Here is a 19,960-nt window from a genome sequence, read left to right as displayed (position 1 = left end):
AATAGAAATGATGGTGAAAAACAGGAATGTTAAGAAGAGAAAGGATGGTGAAAAACAGGAATGTTAAGAATAGAAAGGATGGTGAAAAACAGGAATGTTAAGAATAGAAATGATGGTGGAAAACAGGAATGTTAAGAAGAGAAAGGATGGTGAAAAACAGGAATGTTAGGAATAGAAAGGATGGTGAAAAACAGGAATGTTAGGAATAGAAAGGATGGTGAAAACAGGAATGTTAGGAATAGAAAGGATGGTGAAAACAGGAATGTTAGGAATAGAAAGAATGATGATATAGGAAAGACATGAACAAAGACAAAAGACCGATAAATGTGAAACCAACACCATTGTGCTACCATAAATAAACTGCTGTGGTCAGAGTGGCAGGTTTTTGTTTGCATTAGGTAAAGTAATGAATGCATTATATTCATTGAATGGAGAAAATATTAGTGTGTGTTGAACAAAACATCACATTTTTGTAGAATAATCAACAATATAGGCCTTAATAGTGTAGCATTTACAAAGTTTATTGCACACAGAAATATATAAACAAAATATTAACATTGCAGTCACTTATTACTAGTAATTCATAGTATAATATAAATATCACACTCATTATATAATTGTATGAAATTTTAGCAAAATAATAAGACGTTTTAAATATCGACAGATGTCAAGCATTTAATGATTTGACAGGTTGATTCTGTAGGCACACAGTTTTTAGGTGAAAGGAACTTAGTAATAGTATTTACATTTTCATTGTAAACTATACATTTAATCAACTTAAATGGCAAGATTCTAGTAATTTCTTTTATCACAACTACTTTTTTCCACAATAAACATCAACTATTAAGATATATAATAATTAGAGTAGAATACATCCTTTGGGGACACTTTTTCTGTTAACAAACCAGGACAACATATTATGTAAAATGTTTACATCCTACTCCTATTTAGAGGACACCCTTATCCTGAAGGTGTTCCCACTAGAGACGCAACACAATGACATAATGCAATGGATTTGACCAATTACAAGCAATGAATTATTCTGTCGCATGTCATAGGTCAACTTGTTTGCGTCGCGTCCTAGTGGAAACCAAGCTTTAATAGGGTTCCAATGTACTGTACTTACTTTATGCAACAAATATATGGAGGGAATATGAAAGAAAATTATTTTGGAACCATTCAGGATAGAAAAATAGTTTTATACACATTAATACTAATACTAAATACTGCTAATCAAACTAAATACATTAATAATTATTTATATATTTTTAAATATTCAAATTTACAGATTGTGAAGAATTTGATTGGTCTCTTTAAATGATTGCAAACTACTGTATTAAATACAGCAAAAGTAAACATCATACAGTAAAAATATTGTAAAACACACAAATAAAACTTAATATAAAAAGAGAAACTACTGTATTAAATACAGAAAAAGTAAAAATACACTAAATATATGAATACATATACATCCATTACAATCAAATACTGAAATACAAGTATATGTTTACATTTTGGTACCTCTTCTTTATTAAGCCTAATCTACAAAATTTACCAAACCAAACTTTGCCACTGTTGTAGAGAAGTTATTGAAAACCAGTCCACTCTGCAGAATCACATGAATAAAAAGACTGATTTGATTCACTGAGCTCACAAATCAAATTAGTTTGTCAAGCAAACGCATGACCCAAACTTTTCAAGTTTACAAACGCGTTTTCTGGAGTTTTGCAAAGTTTATCAACTGGTTTACACTGGCAAATTTATCTTGAATAACTTTACTTTTCTTGAGTTTGCAACTAAAGTTTGCTAGTGTGGACTAGACACTTTATACACCTGCAGAATCACATGACTAGACAGACTGTGATTTGATTGGTTGAGTTCATAAATATCAGCAAACAAGCATGGATGTGTGGCCCAACTTCTTTTCCGCAGTTTGCCAAAGTTTTTCACCTGGTCTACACTTGGTAAATTTTTCTAATGTAGACTGGGATTTATTTTTTAGGTTGGAGCAAGGAAGGCAACAGCAAAAGGTGAATTCACAAATAAAGTACATGTGATGTCAGCCAGAATGTGGACTAATAGATAAGACAGATGTGTAGGTATCAGTGTATAAAAACTGTGTACACACAATGGTTTTTGCCTTTGATAATATTCAATACATGTCATTAATAGTAGAAATCCCCAACTTATTTATAACAACAAATATTGTATTGTATGTTTTGAGATTAATTGGTTGTTTCTAACTAAAGGTCATATATTGGATGACGCAGGATCACTTCCTGTGTTTCCTTTATCCGTGTACATTTCTTTCGCATTCATTTCAGCCACTCTATTTTTTTCCTCTTCTCGTTCCTTCATCTCTTCATCAAGTTCCTCTCTTTCCTAATAAACATATAATAAGAAATGTTTTAAAATGATCTGAATTTATTTTTAATTGAAAAGACAAGACACAAATTAATTTGACTATTGTATTGATGTTTATAAAGTTGGGAAAGTTAAGAGGTAATTGACTTATTTTTAGTAGTCAGAATATTCCATATACCTATAGATAATAAATAATAGCAAAGTTGAATTTCATTGTTAATCCAATCTAAATTATACATTCCACCCCACCCACTAATTTTTCCTAAATCGTATTCCCTGGCTTTGGTCATGTACAGTATATGGTAATAATGTACTGTAGTGAAATTGTAGCCACACCTCTTCTTTTAGTCTGTTGTACTCATCAATAGCATACTGATATTTAGGCGACGTAATTCCGAGCCACCAAGCAAATTTCTCTCCTACTACATCACAAACTAAAAGAACAGAACAACAATTATTAAATAGTACAGTAAGTTTGTGTTTTTGAGTGAGTAATATATGAACACAGGTTATTTTAACAATTGTTTATTTCAGTGAAAGTGATAATAATATAAGGTACGATACCGGACAATGTTTTTGTCGCTCCAAGCACACAATAATACCATAAATATGGGATCCAAGTCAAGGTTTTCTGTAAAACATAAGTAATTAGTAAAAGCTAATGAATTGGGCGGCAATGATCTGAAGAGTGTTAATGGAATAAAAGTAGAGAAAACAATCGGACATGAGGAGGAGGGTCAGTTTCTTTAGGTGGGGGTGCTACTGTACTTTCGCAACTAACTGGGCATAAACACCATGGTCGGACACGGACCATCACCGCAGGTGAATGTTTGTTAAATTGGGTAAACTTGAGAGATTGAGGCGCGAAAATGTAGTAGCACCGTGGTTAGGTTGATTATTTAGTGGTTAGGTTGTTATTTCTGGGCCTGATTGTCATCAGATATTATTTAAATCAAATAGATGAGAAACAAAGAGTAAGAATATGGTTCCTCATGGTTAAGCATACAGGGTCTATTTTTGGTTGAGCATCAGTTTCATCCTCTTCTTCATCTGAACTGAACTCTTCGAGAATTCCATCACTAAAATGAAGCACTCGTTTTGGTTGTTTCTTCTCTTCCAATGTGATTGCTTCAAATTCTTTTTCAGGTGGAAGGGCTGCTGACAGTAACCCACCCTTGTTGCCTATCAACAAAGTCTGAAATATAAACAAAAGACACGATTGTCAATAATCAATACTAGCCTAGGCCCTAATATATTTTAATTATAATATATTTTAATATATAATAAATGAATATAATTAAGTTGTGAATTTTATGCATGTACAGTACAAAAATACAGGAATCCAAAATACAGACTATCTACAGTAGTTAGGTCTAGGGCCTAGATGTGGCCACTAGGCCTAGTAGTATAGAAACTTGTTTAGGCCTAGGCCCTATAATAATCAATGGGCCCGATCGTCCATGATGTGCCCGATTTTCTGTGCCCGCCTAGGTCTGGCCTAGATACTAACTTATAATTAAAACGAAACAGCATCCTCCTAACTAAGGCCTAGCTATTCTTATGAAATACAAATATAATAAATACCTCGTTTGAAACGGAATTCTTGGATGGTATGTCCGATTGTTGCTGCATGATGTTATTTTAATAGAATGTTTTTTTGCTGTATATATAACATGCGAAAGAAGGAGAGGGGGATACTTAATTCAGAGTGGGATACACAAAATGTTTGATGATGATATGATTGATCGCATCAATCAACTTCCGGCATTTCAGAGCCATATAAAGAGTTACGACATTGAAGATTAGAAGCCATTTTTGTGTCAAAGAATTCGCACGCTGAGGGCGCGCGCGTCTCTTTTGTATAGCGTTTTCCTATAGTTTGTGCATTATTTTTAGATTTTGTTGTCTATGAAATAACTCTTAGATTCCGTTTTTCTTTTAGTAATTAATTTTATTAATGTATTGATTTGGTAACATATATATATATTTTTTATAACAACAAAAAAATAAATGCTAGGGCCTACATGGAAGCGCACGCGTGCGCAATATTCTTTGCCGCAAGTACTTCTGTACGCTGTGCACATCGATATTTCATCGTAAAATGTGCAATTACATTTTTTTAAATATAAGAAAAAGTTCAACTTCAATGTCGTAACTCTTTATATATATGGCTCTGCGGCATTTCTGTATGTAGCGCCGCCAGACGTTTTTGATACATCGCGGTCGCGTCTTTTTTTTCGGTCGCGTTAGTAAATCATCATTATGGCTAGAAAAATATCCCATGACATATATAAGTAAGTTTTCTTGTCGGATAAATACTATAAATAAATGTATTTTATCTAAAAACATGACTTAGATGTTCAGGCAGATTACAGCCTGTCACATACTCAAAATTTTTTCTTCCCCTCTTGACATAAATAGTTACTACTATACGTCTATAAGATTCTTATAACGCAATATATGCACATATTATAGCAATATTATTGTATAATAATAATAGTATTTTAAAAAAGTCGAAATTTTGCCATTTTTGGAAAAAAATGGTTACTATAGCACAATAAACATGCGCAGAGACAAATAATGGGTTCTGCGCATGTCTATTATGCTATAGTAATCAGTTTTATCAAAAAATAAAAATGTTGAAATTTGGTCGGTTTTGGAAGAAATCCCTGTACTATAGTACAGGGAAATTTTCGAAAATGACCATTTTTCGACCCTTTTATTGGTTGACATAAATAGTTACTATAGCACAATAAATATGCGCAGAGTCGAATAATGGGTTCTGCGCAAGTCAACTATACTATGCTAACCCGTTTTATCGAAAAATAAAAATGTCGAAATTTGGCTATTTTTGGAAAAAATCCCTGTACAGGGAAATTTTCGAAAATGGCCATTATAGAACAATAAATTTGGTCGGTTTTGGAAGAAATCCCTATAATATAGTACAGGGAAATTTTCTAAAAATGGCCATTTTTCGACCCTTTTATTTTTTGACATAAATGGTTACTATATCACAATAAATATGCGCAGAGTCAAATAATGACTTCTGCGCATGTATATTATGCTATAGTAATCAGTTTTATTAAAAAATAAAAAGGTCGAAATTTGGTCGGTTTTGGAAGAAATCCCTTTACTATAGCACAGGGAAATTTTCGAACTTTTATTTTTTGACATAAATGGTTACTATAGCACAATAAACATGCGCAGAGACAAAATATGGGTTCTGCGCATGTCTATTATCCTATAGTAATCAGTTTTATCAAAAAATAAAAAGGTCGAAATTTGGTCAGTTTTGGAAGAAATCCCTGTACTATAGTACAGGGAAATATAGTAATAAGAGATAATAATAGACATGTGGGGATTAATCTAATCATGTGATAATTAAATACTGCCCCCTATAGGTGTTGCTGCCCCCTATAATTGTAACAGTCTTTTTTAAATGATTTGCTTTTTTTTGTATTCATGAACCGGTCAAGGAAGCAGATAGTTTTGTCTCTTACTTAATTAAAGATCTGATTAAAAGGACCATACTGATCTCTATTGTTATGCTAAAAACAAATTAAAACCAAATACACCACCGGACCGTGGTAAAAGTGAGAAAAGGCGTGTTTTTCCTTTTGTGTTGTCGTCCACATCCTTACAATTTGGTGTCAGAAGTGGGATCGTGGATCGTATTTGGCTTTAACATTAGAGATCAGTGATGGCAAGCAAGGCATCGTTGCGAGATGTGCAGAGGACGGTTGATGAGCTAAGAGCCGAACTAGAAGCAACTAGGCGTGCTGCCCATGGTAATGGAAACACAGTATATGTTCTCCCAGAGAAGAAGATGAGACACTTTGTGGGAGCCGAAGGGGAATGTGTAGAGTCCTTTGTTGAAGACGATGGTACTGGGGACGTTTACCCTGACTGGCCTGATGATGCTGGCATTGACTCTGAAAATACTGAAAAGATTCTTCTTGTTGTGAATAATATTAAGTTTGAGGACAAACTCAGCTTAAACAGGGGAGTGTGGGGATTAATCTAATCATGTGATAATTAAATACTGCCCCCTATAGGTGTTGCTGCCCCCTATAATTGTAACAGTCTTTTTTAAATGATTTGCTTTTTTTTGTATTCATGAACCGGTCAAGGAAGCAGATAGTTTTGTCTCTTACTTAATTAAAGATCTGATTAAAAGGACCATACTGATCTCTATTGTTATGCTAAAAACAAATTAAAACCAAATACACCACCGGACCGTGGTAAAAGTGAGAAAAGGCGTGTTTTTCCTTTTGTGTTGTCGTCCACATCCTTACAGACATATATGTCAGGCCCTTTTATTTTTTGACATAAATGGTTACTATAGCACAATAAACATGCGCAGAGACAAATAATGGGTTCTGCGCATGTATATTATGCTATAAAAATCGGTTTTATCGAAAAATAAAAAGGTCGAAATTTGGTCGGTTTTGGAAGAAATCTCTGTACTATAGTACAGGGAATATTTCGAAAAATTCCCATTTTTCGACCGTTTTATTTTTTGACATAAATGGTTACTATAGCACAATAAACATGCGCAGAGACGAATAATGGGTTCTGCGCATGTCTATTATGCTATATTAATCAGTTTTATCAAAAAATAAAAAGGTCGAAATTGGGTCGGTTTTGGAAGAATTCCCTGTACTATAGTACAGGAAAATTTTCGAAAATTTACCATTTTTCGACCCTTTTATTTTTTGACATAAATGGTTACTATAGCACAATAAACATGCGCAGAGTCAAATAATGGGTGCTGTGCATGTCTATTATGCTATAGTAATCAGTTTTATCGAAAAATAAAAAGGTCGAAATTTGGTCGGTTTTGGAAGAAATCCCTGTACTATAGTACAGGGAAATTTTCGAAAAATTGCCATTTTTTGACCCTTTTATTTTTTGACATAAATGGTTACTATAGCACAATAAACATGCGCAGAGACAAATAATGGGTTCTGCGCATGTATATTATGCTATAGAAATCAGTTTTATCGAAAAATAAAAGGTCGAAATTTGGTCGGTTTTGGAAGAAATCTCTGTACTATAGTACAGGAAATATTTCGAAAAATTACCATTTTTCGACCATTTTATTTTGTGACATAAATGGTTACTATAGCACAATAAAGATGCGCAAAGTCGAATAATGGATTCTGCACATGTCTATTATGCTATAGTAATCAGTTTTATCAAAAAATATAAAGGTCGAAATTTGGTCGGTTTTGGAAGAAATCCCTGTTTTATAGTACAGGGAAATTTTCGAAAAATTGCCATTTTTCGACCCTTTTATTTTTTGAAATAAATGGTTACTATAGCACAATAAACATGCGCAGAGTCGAATAATGGGTTCTGCTCATGTCTATTATGCTATAGTAATCAGTTTTATCAAAAAATAAACAGGTCGAAATTTGGTCGGTTTTGGAAGAAATCCCTGTACTATAGTACAGGGAAATTTTCGAAAAATTACCATTTTTCGACCCTTTTATTTTTTGACATAAATGGTTACTATAGCACAATAAATATGCGCAGAGACGAATAATGGGTTCTGCGCATGTCTATTATGCTATAGTAATCAGTTTTATCGAAAAATAAAAAGGTCGAAATTTGGTCGGTTTTGGAAGAAATCCCTGTACTATAGTACAGGGAAATTTTCGAAAAATTGCCATTTTTCGACCCTTTTATTTTTTGACATAAATGGTTACTATAGCACAATAAACATGCGCAGAGTCGAATAATGGGTGCTGTGCATGTCTATTATGCTATAGTAATCAGTTTTATCGAAAAATAAAAAGGTCGAAATTTGGTCGGTTTTGGAAGAAATCCCTGTACAGGGAAATTTTCGAAAAATTGCAATTTTTCGACCCTTTTATTTTTTGAAATAAATGGTTACTATAACACAATAAACATGCGCAGAGACGAATAATGGGTTCTGCGCATGTCTATTATGCTATAGTAATCAGTTTTATCAAAAAATATAAATAGGTCGAAATTTGGTCGGTTTTGGAAGAAATCCCTGTACTATAGTACAGGGAAATTTTCGAAAAATTGCCATTTTTCGACCCTTTTATTTTTTGACATAAATGGTTACTATAGCACAATAAACATGCGCAGAGTCGAATAATGGGTGCTGTGCATGTCTATTATGCTATAGTAATCAGTTTTATCGAAAAATAAAAAGGTCGAAATTTGGTCGGTTTTGGAAGAAATCCCTGTACAGGGAAATTTTCGAAAAATTGCAATTTTTCGACCCTTTTATTTTTTGAAATAAATGGTTACTATAACACAATAAACATGCGCAGAGACGAATAATGGGTTCTGCGCATGTCTATTATGCTATAGTAATCAGTTTTATCGAAAAATAAAAATGTCGAAATTTGGTCGGTTTTGGAAGAAATCCCTGTACCATAGTACAGGGAAATTTTCGAAAAACTGCCATTTTTCGACCCTTTTATTTTTTGAAATAAATGGTTACTATAACACAATAAACATGCGCAGAGTCGAATAATGGGTGCTGTGCATGTCTATTATGCTATAGTAATCAGTTTTATCAAAAAATAAAGAGGTCGAAATTTGGTCGGTTTTGGAAGAAATCCCTGTACTATAGTACATGGAAATTTTCGAAAAATTACCATTTTTCGACCCTTTTATTTTTTAACATAAATGGTTACTATAGCACAATAAATATGCGCAGGGACGAATAATGGGTTCTGCGCATGTCTATTATGCTATAGTAATCAGTTTAATCAAAAAATAAAAAGGTCGAAATTTGGTCGGTTTTGGAAGAAATCCCTGTACTATAGTACAGGGAAATTTTCGAAAAATTGCCATTTTTCGACCCTTTTATTTTTTGAAATAAATGGTTACTATAACACAATAAACATGCGCAGAGACGAATAATGGGTTCTGCGCATGTCTATTATGCTATAGTAATCAGTTTTATCAAAAAATATAAAGGTCGAAATTTTGTGGGTTTTGGAAGAAATCCCTGTACTATATATAGTACATGGAAATTTTCGAAAAATTACCATTTTTCGACCCTTTTATTTTTTTACATAAATGGTTACTATAACACAATAAACATGCGCAGAGACGAATAATGGGTTCTGCGCATGTCTATTATGCTATAGTAATCAGTTTTATCAAAAAATAAAAAGGTCGAAATTTGGTCGGTTTTGGAAGAAATCCCTGTACTATAGTACAGGGAAATTTTCGAAAAATTGCCATTTTTCGACCCTTTTATCTTTTGACATAAATGGTTACTATAGCACAATAAACATGCGCAGAGACGAATAATGGGTTCTGCGCATGCTATAGTAATCAGTTTTATCAAAAAATAAAAAGGTCGAAATTTGGTCGGTTTTGGAAGAAATACCTGTACTATAGTACAGGGAAATTTTCGAAAAATTACCATTTTTCGACCCTTTTATTTTATAACATAAATGGTTACTATAGCACAATAAACATGCGCAGAGTCGAATAATGGGTTCTGCTCATGTCTATTATGCTATAGTAATCAGTTTAATCAAAAAATAAAAAGATCGAAATTTGGCCATTTTTCAACCCTTTTATTTTTTGACTTAAATGGTTACTATAGTACAATAAACATGCGCATAGTCTATAGCATAGGCTATAGTAACCAGTGTTATAGAAAAATAAAAAGGTTGAAATTTGGCTAAATTTCGACCTTTTTATTTTTTTGACATAAATGGTTACTATACGTCTATAAGATGCTTATAACGCAATATATAGCAATATATACATTGCATAATAACAGTATTTTAAAAAGTGCGTTTTTAGCCAATTTCTGAAAAATGGCCAAATTTCAACCTTTTTATTTTTTGATATAACTGATTACTATGACTCTCTAAGATGGTGATAACGCAATATATTTTGCATATAACACTGGAAACTTTCCGAAAAATTTGTGAAACTTTTTCGTCATTCAGACATTACGCTTTCCACAACTTGTTTCCATATTTTTCTCCGTTGGACAGGATGGTTTTGTTGCTAAATTCTACATTTTTTTCCTTAAATCTTTTTTTATTTGGGTTATCCCGGTTTCTTTTGGTCTTCTTGGTGTTTCTTTTAATTTCTTGTTAGTTTCCTTCATTGTTTAATTAATTGGTACAATGCATCATACGTCATTATACCATTTTAATCTTCGTCATTTAATTCTTCTTTTTTTGTTATCCTGCATATTTTTGTGCTACTCACTCTGTCTGTTCATTTTAATATTCATTATCTTTCGCAAAATTTTCCACATTTTTTTCCACAAAATAAAACAACACAAACAAAAACATGACTTTGAATGCAATTTAATGCAATAAAAGCAATGGGCACATGTAACCATTTTCTCGGATTACTGTAGTAAAATGTAAATGTAATTTTACTCACCCAAAAAAATCCCATATTAAATAATAACAAAAAATTGGTTTCATTATATACGGACAATACTTGACAAAACATGCATGAGAGTATTACATTGAGGAAATAAATCTGTGTATTATTCGTAACACCCCCAAAATGAAAATGGTACAGTTCACAATACAGTATTGTACACCAGTTGTTTTTTTTAGGAAGGGCTACTCAAATTTGGATTTCTACATCAAATGGTTTCAAGTCTTATACTCATCCATGGTCATATTTGCAGATTCCCTGTACTGTATGCCTCTATCTATAATTTGACTAGTATCATATTAAGCTAAGTCTGTAATCTTATGTAGGCCTACAGTATCACATGTGAAGCCTGTATCTTGAACCTAAACATAATATAGGAGCAACATGTGATACTGTATTACATACATTGCCTTTGATTTTTGTCATATAATGCCATACGCGAGATACAGCACAGACAATTGGTTGCCATTAAATAAACATATTTCCAGCCTAATTTTGTGTAAATGGTAAGTCCTTCTCTTAAAACATTTTGAGAACTCTCTATAATTTACCTGTTGTGTACAGTTTACTTTGCCATGCATTTAGCGATATGAAAACAACATTGTCAACCAGTTTAATTACAGCAAAAATCATGTACAGTACAAGGCTAAGTTTGTTCGTATTTTGGCTAATATCTTCCGTCACGGCAATATTATTGCATCATGTTTTATGACTGGAAGTAATATCATTAAACCATAATAACATATATACCCATAAATTAACTTTGTTTTGTATAAATTTAAAAACTAAACAAAACTTGTTAACAATGCAACTTTCAAATACTGTATGCGACAGAATCAATGCAATTTGGTTGAAGCAACTCTTTACCAATTTCGGTCGAAAAGCACATGCAACGTATTGGGGCTTTCAATCAGGCGGCATTTTCACTCATTCAACATTTATTTTGAATCAAAAAATGTAATAAAAAGCAGGGTCAAACAAAAGAGAAAATACATATTTTGTTAGGAGAGGGTTCAAATGTCATTTAACAGATGTATCATATTCAATACAGAATGCCTCTACAGTTCTTTTATTAATAAGGGTACATTAATAGAGAAAACAATACATTAAACCTTTTTATGAAAATAGTATTAAAACAGATTAATCTCAGTCTTGACTAGAAACAAACAGTTTTAATGTAATGTATGGTTTCAAATGCAAACAATAACCATTTTATGCAAATCACAGTGACATTTGTATGCAAATCACCATGACATTTGTATGCAAATCACCGTGACATTTTTATGCAAATCACAGTGACATTTGCATGCAAATTACAGTGGCATTTGTATGCAAATCACAGTGACATCTTTATGAAAATCAAAGTGACATTTGTATGCAAATCACAGTGACATTTTTATGCAAATCAAAGTGGCATTTTAGCAAATCACAGCGAAATTTTTATATCGAAGTGACATTTTATGCAATCCCTTATCAGGGCGAAAATCTTTAGCAAACCAGGGTGATTTTTTTTAAAGCAAACCGCAGTGACATATTTACACAAATAAAAGTGAAATTTCAGAAAATCATGGTGACATTTTGGAAAATCATGGTGACATTTCGGAAAATCATGGTGACATAATTTCAGAAAATAATGGTGACATTTCGGAAAATCAGCACTGTTTACAATAAATCTAACTGGGATTATATAATTAACATTATTCTTATTACCTATCAAGATTTTGATTTCTCACAAAAATAAACGTTTTTCTAAGAAATAAGTATGATCAACATACATAAGAAACAGGCTAGAAAACAAGCTTAATTTATAATACGAGACTGCTTATTCATATTCAATCTCATTTTAGTTGTTTTTCAATTTTAGCCAAACAAAAATACCGTACCGGCAGCACCTGATAATTGCAAGAATTAAAAGAATTTCAATATTTATAATCAGTAGAACAATTTCCTTCAGACACCTCTACTAAGGGGACACTTTACCGTCAAACGACGGAAGGACACTACAAGTTCAACGCTATGGCTGACACCATCATCAAACATATTTCCAACAGCCTAACTATGTGAATAAAACCACTATGGATGACACCATCATCAAACATATTTCCAACAGCCTAACTATGTGAATAAAACCACTATGGATGGCACCATCATCAAACATATTTCCAACAGCTTAATTTTATGAAAATAATAAGCCCTCCTCTTCTTTAGAGAACTCTATAGTCTGGTGTGTACTCTTTACTTTGACATGCATTTAGCGACCTTTTATTGGTCCTGAAAGTGTCCCCTTAATAGAGGTTCTACTGTAAACCAAAGATTACTACATATGTTGTTACCACCCAAAAAATCACACACTCAATCTGTTGGAAAAAAAATACATCAAGCATATCCACACAGATACCAGTAAAAATAGTTGGTTTGTCCCGCAAAGTCTACTAAAATCATTTTTATATAAAATTGTACATAAATAGAACAAGTATATTTAAATGTAACGTAGTTCAGTTAAAAAATAAGTATATAGAAGTCACTATGAAAGGTACAGAGAAATAGAGAGCTTTCCATTTGCTAAGTCCTAGTTACGTTTTATGATGATAATACATCGATATAGAGCTTAATGCACAAAGCCTCTAGGCTCTTTACATTATTACCCTGGTAATGTTGTGGATCAAACACATCTGAAAAGATATTTCCATAATGTTGCAGTCGTAATTAGCGCAGTTGTGTTTTGATCTATACCAGGTACCCATTTATACACCTGGGTGGAGAGAGGCAATGTAAAGTGTCTTGCCTAAGGATACAAGCAATGATTTGGATTGGATTCGAACTTTCGACACACTGTGCTACACGCCCCTTACTTTAATTCATCAATCAGAGAGCTGACAAAAGACATTTTGTGCAAGATCAGAAACATATGGGCATATGCAGAATGTCTGTTAGACTCAACAGCGATGTGTAGTCTAATGAGCATCATGAAAATTAAATGTTTGTGGGATGACTTTGGTATGAGCATCTTTCTCACATTTGATTTCTTGTTAAGTTTTAGCAGATACAGTTGCCTATTATTGAAACAATATTGGTAAAGCTCTGTATACACTATCAAACTAGTTTGACAAAAAAGTGTGATGTGCCCAAATATGACATCATGTCCATGGGCGCATCACATATTTTTGTCATATAAAATTTGATAGTGTAGACAGAGCTTAAATCATCGCAAATGGAAAGAAACTAGAATAAAAACTTAAACAGAAGAAAAAGAGAAAAAAAAATGTTTAAATGCATTTTTCTTTGCAATTTACTATACACTGTAGTCTTGTAAGATACGTGCAATTTTAATATCTAAATTGGTTTTAATTTTCAGTTTCAACACGAAAGCTAAGAATTCCTTCCAGAGGACGTCTCAATCACATCAACATCCAACCAGCTAAGACAGTGCATTAAATAAATATACATAAAACTGTTGTTTACTTGTTCTCAAGGTTTTGATGAGCAATTTTTAGTAGAAATCACATCAAGTGTTTGTATAGTGACTTTGATTGAAAAAGAAATGTTTGTATGACAAGACATTATTCACAGAATAATGATCACACTATAATGCTTGGATTTTACCTGTTTCCACCCTAAAGGCTTTCTACATCATGAAATATGTTATCTTGAGTATCAACTAATAAGAATTTATGGAACACCATAAAAAGAAATTTAATGGAAAAATACGAGAAAGATTAATTATGTATCATGCAAGAAATATTTTTAAAATTATACAAAAATATATTATAATCTTAGGGGAAAACCTATTATGTTGAGTGATAATTTCTTTATGTTGAGTGATAATTTCTTAAGAATTTGGAGTCGAAATTGAGAAAAAAAAATGCAAATTTCGAAATTTTAATGTGTTAATAAAAAAATTAATTGGGTTTAATAATAAACTACTACCTATCAGACTTCACCTAAAAAAGTTAAATTAACTGCGGAGCCATAAGTATATCAATTATATAATATACAGCGCTATTCTAAATGAAATGGCTCCTGCCACAATGACATTAAATTCACAAAAATAGAAAAAACAACCAGTGTTTACCATTCAAAGTTATATACGTTTTAAACAAGATAAAAGGAACAGAAAGAACCACAATGAATTATGGGTAACAATAGGTAGAAGAGATAGACTGGAAAAGACAAGGTATGACAAAGCCAATCTAACAACATGATGCTGAGCTCCGTAGATCAAAGGGTTTATCTATGGCTGCAACACAATCAGTTCCACATCCTACAGACACTGCTCATCGCAGAGAATATGCACATACTGCTGGTATTTGTCGCAGCCAGACATAAGATCAAAGGACTGTTACAAGTCCCAATCTTGGCAAGACAAGCTCAGCATCCTGTTGTTAGATAATGGGAAAAGTGCATATTTTATGGGTTTTATTTCACTCTGTACAAGGTGCTATTAAGACAGATACACCATGGAAACTGAAGTGAACCGTGACACGATGTATCAAACAACCAATCAGAATTGTACAACACAAGTTCGATACAAACCCCGCATATGGGTAAAACACCAGGAACTGTCTTTGTTCAATACGACAACAGCCAGCTTGAGTGTAACCACTTTACAATATACCTTAAAATTTTGAAAAAGTACGCTACTGATAACGGAGGAAGATTTGAATAGGAGGACAAACAACTGTCACCTTTTTAAACTTGAGTAACACCACAAATACTAAACCAAATATCCATCGATTACAACTAGAGCTTCCAAAGCATAATAAACACATATATATATTTGTGATATATAATCAATGACGACATCAAAGTACTTACGAATTTACTAAAGTTTCATATCCAAATGATTTATATAGAAGCGTTACATCAACACACAAACTCTCAATAGAATAGCTGAGCTGGTCAACAGTTCAACTAATAGATATTTCTGACTAAAAAAAATATATAAACTTTCGCGAAAGTTTAATAATGTTGCTTAATTAAGACAAATAAATTCAAAAGAAAATCAATCAATTAGAAAGATGATTTAAATGTTTTTCTTTCTTTACGCGAATTAAATCATAATGGGAGCTACTTTTTCAAATATAGCAAATCTATAAAAAGTGCTAGAGATCCATGTAATACTAACAAAAACAAGATGTTCTAGATACATTGATTCAGAACTTTTTACCTTAATTTCAGATTTTTCTCACAGATATTGTTACGACAATAAATCCCATGACCAAAGTGCATTTATAAATTACACATTGACTAAATCCCACCCACTTTATGGATATGAAAAGATTCAGCTGAAACTGAACATGGATTCCCGCCAACCCACACCCACTAACATTTTATTGATGAAATTGTATGCTTTACTAGAGTGATTAATAAAACAGCTGAGAATTCACGCCTCTTTACTTGTAAATCCTACACACATTTTTCTTACATAATGATTTTTTGAATATGAATAGGAACCTCAAAAATGTAAACCACCGAACCATTTATCGGCCAGTAATCTCGATAAAATGGCTTCTCTGTGAAAAAAAAACACCCAATATCTATAGTAACATAAACCAGGGAAGGCTATTATTTTATAGGGGTTAAACTTATAATTTTAACATGCTATAGGCCAGTGCATGCAATATGAATTCTTGGTTATAGTACATTCAAAACCTTAACCGACAATTTCACGGGTTTATTTTATTTACAATCAGCTGTCGTTGGTTATTTTTGTGTATTACTGTCGTGATGCGATAGTTTCCTTCTCAGCGTCATTTCACCCTGCCATCAGAACCCACCTCTCGCTTTTGAATTTTTCGCATCAGTAATTTTCTCCCAGTTTTTACCGCCTACATATACCATAATTCACTTCTTGTCAACTTCACGGTGCTAATAGTTTGCTCTCGCGTCTTAAAGTGCGTTAGTTTCCAACTGAGTCCAGGCTACGTTCAGGACCATCTGTGTAAAATGTTGAGGAAAAATGTAAACACCAAAGTCTTGATTTTGTAAAAATGATTAGCTTTCTATGCACAGACATAATTACCTTTGTCTACTCAAATATAAATAAACTTAAATACATCAAAACATTTTGGTGAGGACTTGACCAAATCTATTTCTTATTTTTTAAAATTTATTTAATTTTGTTTGTTTATTTATTTCCCTTTTTTGCCTTTCTTTTTTCCCCTTTTCTTTTTTCCCTTCCTTTTCAACACAGTACATGGACTGAAAAATGCACTATAAGAATCTCTATTTTGTATGATGGGAGAAAAAGCGCCAAAAAATCTATTAACTTTAGGCACTGTTTTTAATTTTCTACCTCATAAAGACGCAATATGAACATCCTTACCTCACGCATGCAATTATATATGGCCACATAATGTATACTCACCACTGAGAGCTATTTCCGTAACACTCCGACACAAGTTTTCCAAACAGTTGTTAATATCCGGTTCTTGTAAAGTTGCCGTTGACTCTGCCGTCTGCAGACCCTGTTGCTGGACAACTGGCTGTGACATCCTGCGTACAGGCATAGACTGTGTTCGTTGGACACCCTGATGGTGGTTACCACTTAACTAAATAACATAGGAAACAAAGGGTATTATGACTACAGAAAATAAACTTTTCTCTGTAAGATCCCTGCTATATTGTATGTAACAATACGGGTTTCTCTGAAAGCCAGAAACTCGCCCAATACCAGACTTTTCTTGAGAACCAAAAGGTTCCAAATTCCTTTTACCACCATCCTTTTAACACATTCCGAATGCCAGACTTTCCAAAAAAAAACCAGATATATTTGGCCAGCCCAAAGGTGCCAATATATTGGAAAAGAAAGAGGGGTAGACCTCATTTGAGATTAAGGGATGCGCTCATCAGACAGACCATTACCACAGCATGGCCAAGATTTGTGAAAGACAGGAACAACTGGCACCAATTGGGAGAAGCCTTTGCTCAGCAGTGGGACGACATGGACTGAAGAAAGAAATGACATATAAAACTTACCTGTTGGGGTGAATAGTTCAAGTTGCTGGCGTGATTTGTTACAGGCCTAAACAAGCCACTTGAACCCATACCAATAACCATTGGAACACGTTGGTTCAAAGGTCGTGGATAACACAGCCGCTGGCTTCGTAAACTAGGCTTGTAGTCAATTGGAATGTTACTAACGTGGCCCCACCTACAAATAAGAAGTAGATCTAGGTAGAGGTACGCATTTTGGAAGTTGAATGTCAAATACAGATACTGTAGGTCTCCAGTTTCTGCGTATTTTGAGTTATCTACCCCTTAAAGACCCCAAAAATTCTGGTAGTGCATAAATTATTATTTAGGCCCTTTTGTTAACTAAACAATAAGCATGCAGTGCCAACACATATCCGAACACACAGTGTATATTGAAATTGTCATGTTTATAAATTGCCTGGCATACTGATACTTAAGAGTTTTTGAAATAGCACCTCTCTATGTTTGGATGTTTATTTTAGAAATGACAATGCCCTCAAAGTATCTCAATATTTAATGATTTCCAAGTTGGGATGTCTGCAAATATACTCGGGTAATGTGTACTTGTTTAATAAACGTTTAAAATCTATTATTTCTTACGTTCTAGGAGTTCGCAAATCTTGAACGGACTGCTTCCTAATGTACGGACTTCTGGATGAAAACTTTTGGAAGCTCTGGCGCCACGTCATCAGTCTTTTCTTGTGGATGTTGCTGAAGGCTTCATGGTTTAGACATTTCTCAAGGAGTTGTAGGTATAGGCTTATGGAATCTTCATCTGGTCTTCTCAACATCACCAACTGTGTACACACTAAAGATAAAAATATAAAGTAAAAATTGTCATAGCCATCAGCGCAAGATCAGGGGTTGTATGAAAGCCAGGTTAGTGATCAGGAGGTTGTATCAAAACATATAATAAATATCTCTTAAAATTTAATCTCTTGATAATTTTATCAAGTCATAACATTTTTTATGGTACTAATTATTACACGTTGCCAATATTTGTGGATCGTTATGAATCATCCTGCAGAGGCCTACTTTCATTGTCACAAAACCTTCTTCAAGAGCATAAAGTCAAAAATCAGTGGGGTCAGCACTAAGTGTATGGAACAGTTTACCAGCAACAGTTAAATGCTCCAAGACCAACCCGAAGACGTCGCTATTCGCTGATGTACTGTACTTGCACGTTTCTAATGCACAAAGTGCCATGAGCTCCACACGGGTGGGGGATACCGGTGCTATATAAGTTTTCAATTATTTTTATTATTAATATTGGTTGGATGTTTCTTATATATAGCGTCTTTCCATGACAAAAGAAACAATACTCCAGGGTAAACCTCTACTCCTCCAAAAAAGGGGCTGGGTTCTTGTACATGAGCCAGGAGAGACTTGAACGTGTCCCTGTTTGGTTTTCGTCACCCCTCCCAAAATCGTTCAGGCACTCGATTCAAGATATATATACAACAATGAAAATAATTATAAAGATGATTTATTTGTGTGTAATATATCTCTAGAGGGCGCAATAGGTCAAAAGGTCAAGAATTATTGTTTCCATACTTGTAATAATTTCCTTGTGTAGACAGGCGCAACTGATTTACTTTCCTCCATGGATTATAATTTATGTTAATGCATAAATGTAAAAACTGGGGATTTCCCCTCGTTACTTTTTTAACCACGGTTATAATTACACAGAGCAAGAAACTGTCTAGCATGAAAGTTGTATAAAATGTTAACTTTCAATTTAGTTTCAGTTTTTAAACTCTCTGAACATACAACATTAATATTTTCATGTTTGTAATTTCATTACTGTCATTTATCACATTTGAATGCAACATTTTGTCAGGATTGGAAGGTGAGCCTACTAAGTACTATATACTGTACCCGAGGATGACTAGACTATCTCTGTTATACCCACACAATTACAGTTTGCCTCCTGCAGGGTAGATTGGTTTGGAGGGGAGGGAGCATGGTAGTGATATGCCTAAATATAGTAGTGATGACATCATCATATGCATATAGGCACATTTTTCATAAAATTCATAACATTTGATAGTGTAAACAGAGCTTTAAACCTTTCTGTAGCTATGTTTATACTCCTTCCTTCTTTGGCTGCCATAAAGCCCAAACCTCCGTCTACACTATCAAACTAGTTTGAAAAAAAAAAGTGTGATGTGCCCAAATATGGTAATGATATGCCCAAATATGGTAGTGATATCAT

General features: G+C 33.3%; 2 protein-coding genes across 5 annotated transcripts in view; both read right to left on the bottom strand.

The window, feature by feature from the left end:
- Positions 1-500: 500 nt before the first annotated feature.
- Positions 501-4,100, bottom strand: LOC140060816 (protein FAM177A1-like). The gene is made up of 5 exons (XM_072107164.1): positions 3,949-4,100; positions 3,371-3,559; positions 2,929-2,995; positions 2,701-2,798; positions 501-2,382 (listed from the first exon to the last, which is right to left on the bottom strand). Exons 1-5 carry the CDS (start codon positions 3,994-3,996, stop codon positions 2,251-2,253), a joined length of 534 nt encoding a protein of 177 aa, XP_071963265.1. The 5' UTR covers positions 3,997-4,100; the 3' UTR covers positions 501-2,250.
- A 6,582-nt stretch (positions 4,101-10,682) lies between these two features.
- LOC140061059 (protein Smaug homolog 1-like) overlaps positions 10,683-19,960 on the bottom strand; it is a 35,313-nt gene continuing 26,035 nt past the window's right edge. For 3 of the 4 annotated variants that reach the window (XM_072107473.1, XM_072107474.1, XM_072107475.1), the window contains exons 8-11: positions 18,346-18,553; positions 17,749-17,923; positions 17,138-17,321; positions 10,683-16,707 (exon numbers count right to left, since the gene is read on the bottom strand). In XM_072107473.1, the coding sequence (XP_071963574.1) occupies positions 16,670-16,707; positions 17,138-17,321; positions 17,749-17,923; positions 18,346-18,553 (605 nt within the window). In that variant the 3' untranslated portion in view covers positions 10,683-16,669. The remainder of the gene's footprint in view (positions 16,708-17,137; positions 17,322-17,748; positions 17,924-18,345; positions 18,554-19,960) is intronic. The other variant, XR_011847397.1, reaches the window with a different exon arrangement.

This window comes from Antedon mediterranea, chromosome 10, assembly GCF_964355755.1.
Source record: "Antedon mediterranea chromosome 10, ecAntMedi1.1, whole genome shotgun sequence".
NCBI classification, from domain to species: domain Eukaryota; kingdom Metazoa; phylum Echinodermata; class Crinoidea; order Comatulida; family Antedonidae; genus Antedon; species Antedon mediterranea.
The sequence above is the reverse complement of the archived record's forward strand: the minus strand, read 5'-3'. Positions and strand labels throughout refer to the sequence as shown.

Bases quoted from the DNA above. Each gene is read 5' to 3' on its own strand.
- LOC140060816 (XM_072107164.1), bottom strand. From the start codon at position 3,996: ATGCAGCAACAATCGGACATACCATCCAAGAATTCCGTTTCAAACGAG. The intron at 2,799-2,928 runs GTATCGTACCTT...CTGTTCTTTTAG, and splicing joins AGCGACAAAAACATTGTCCG to TTTGTGATGTAGTAGGAGAG. The intron at 2,383-2,700 runs GTGTGGCTACAA...TATGTTTATTAG, and splicing joins ACAACAGACTAAAAGAAGAG to GAAAGAGAGGAACTTGATGA.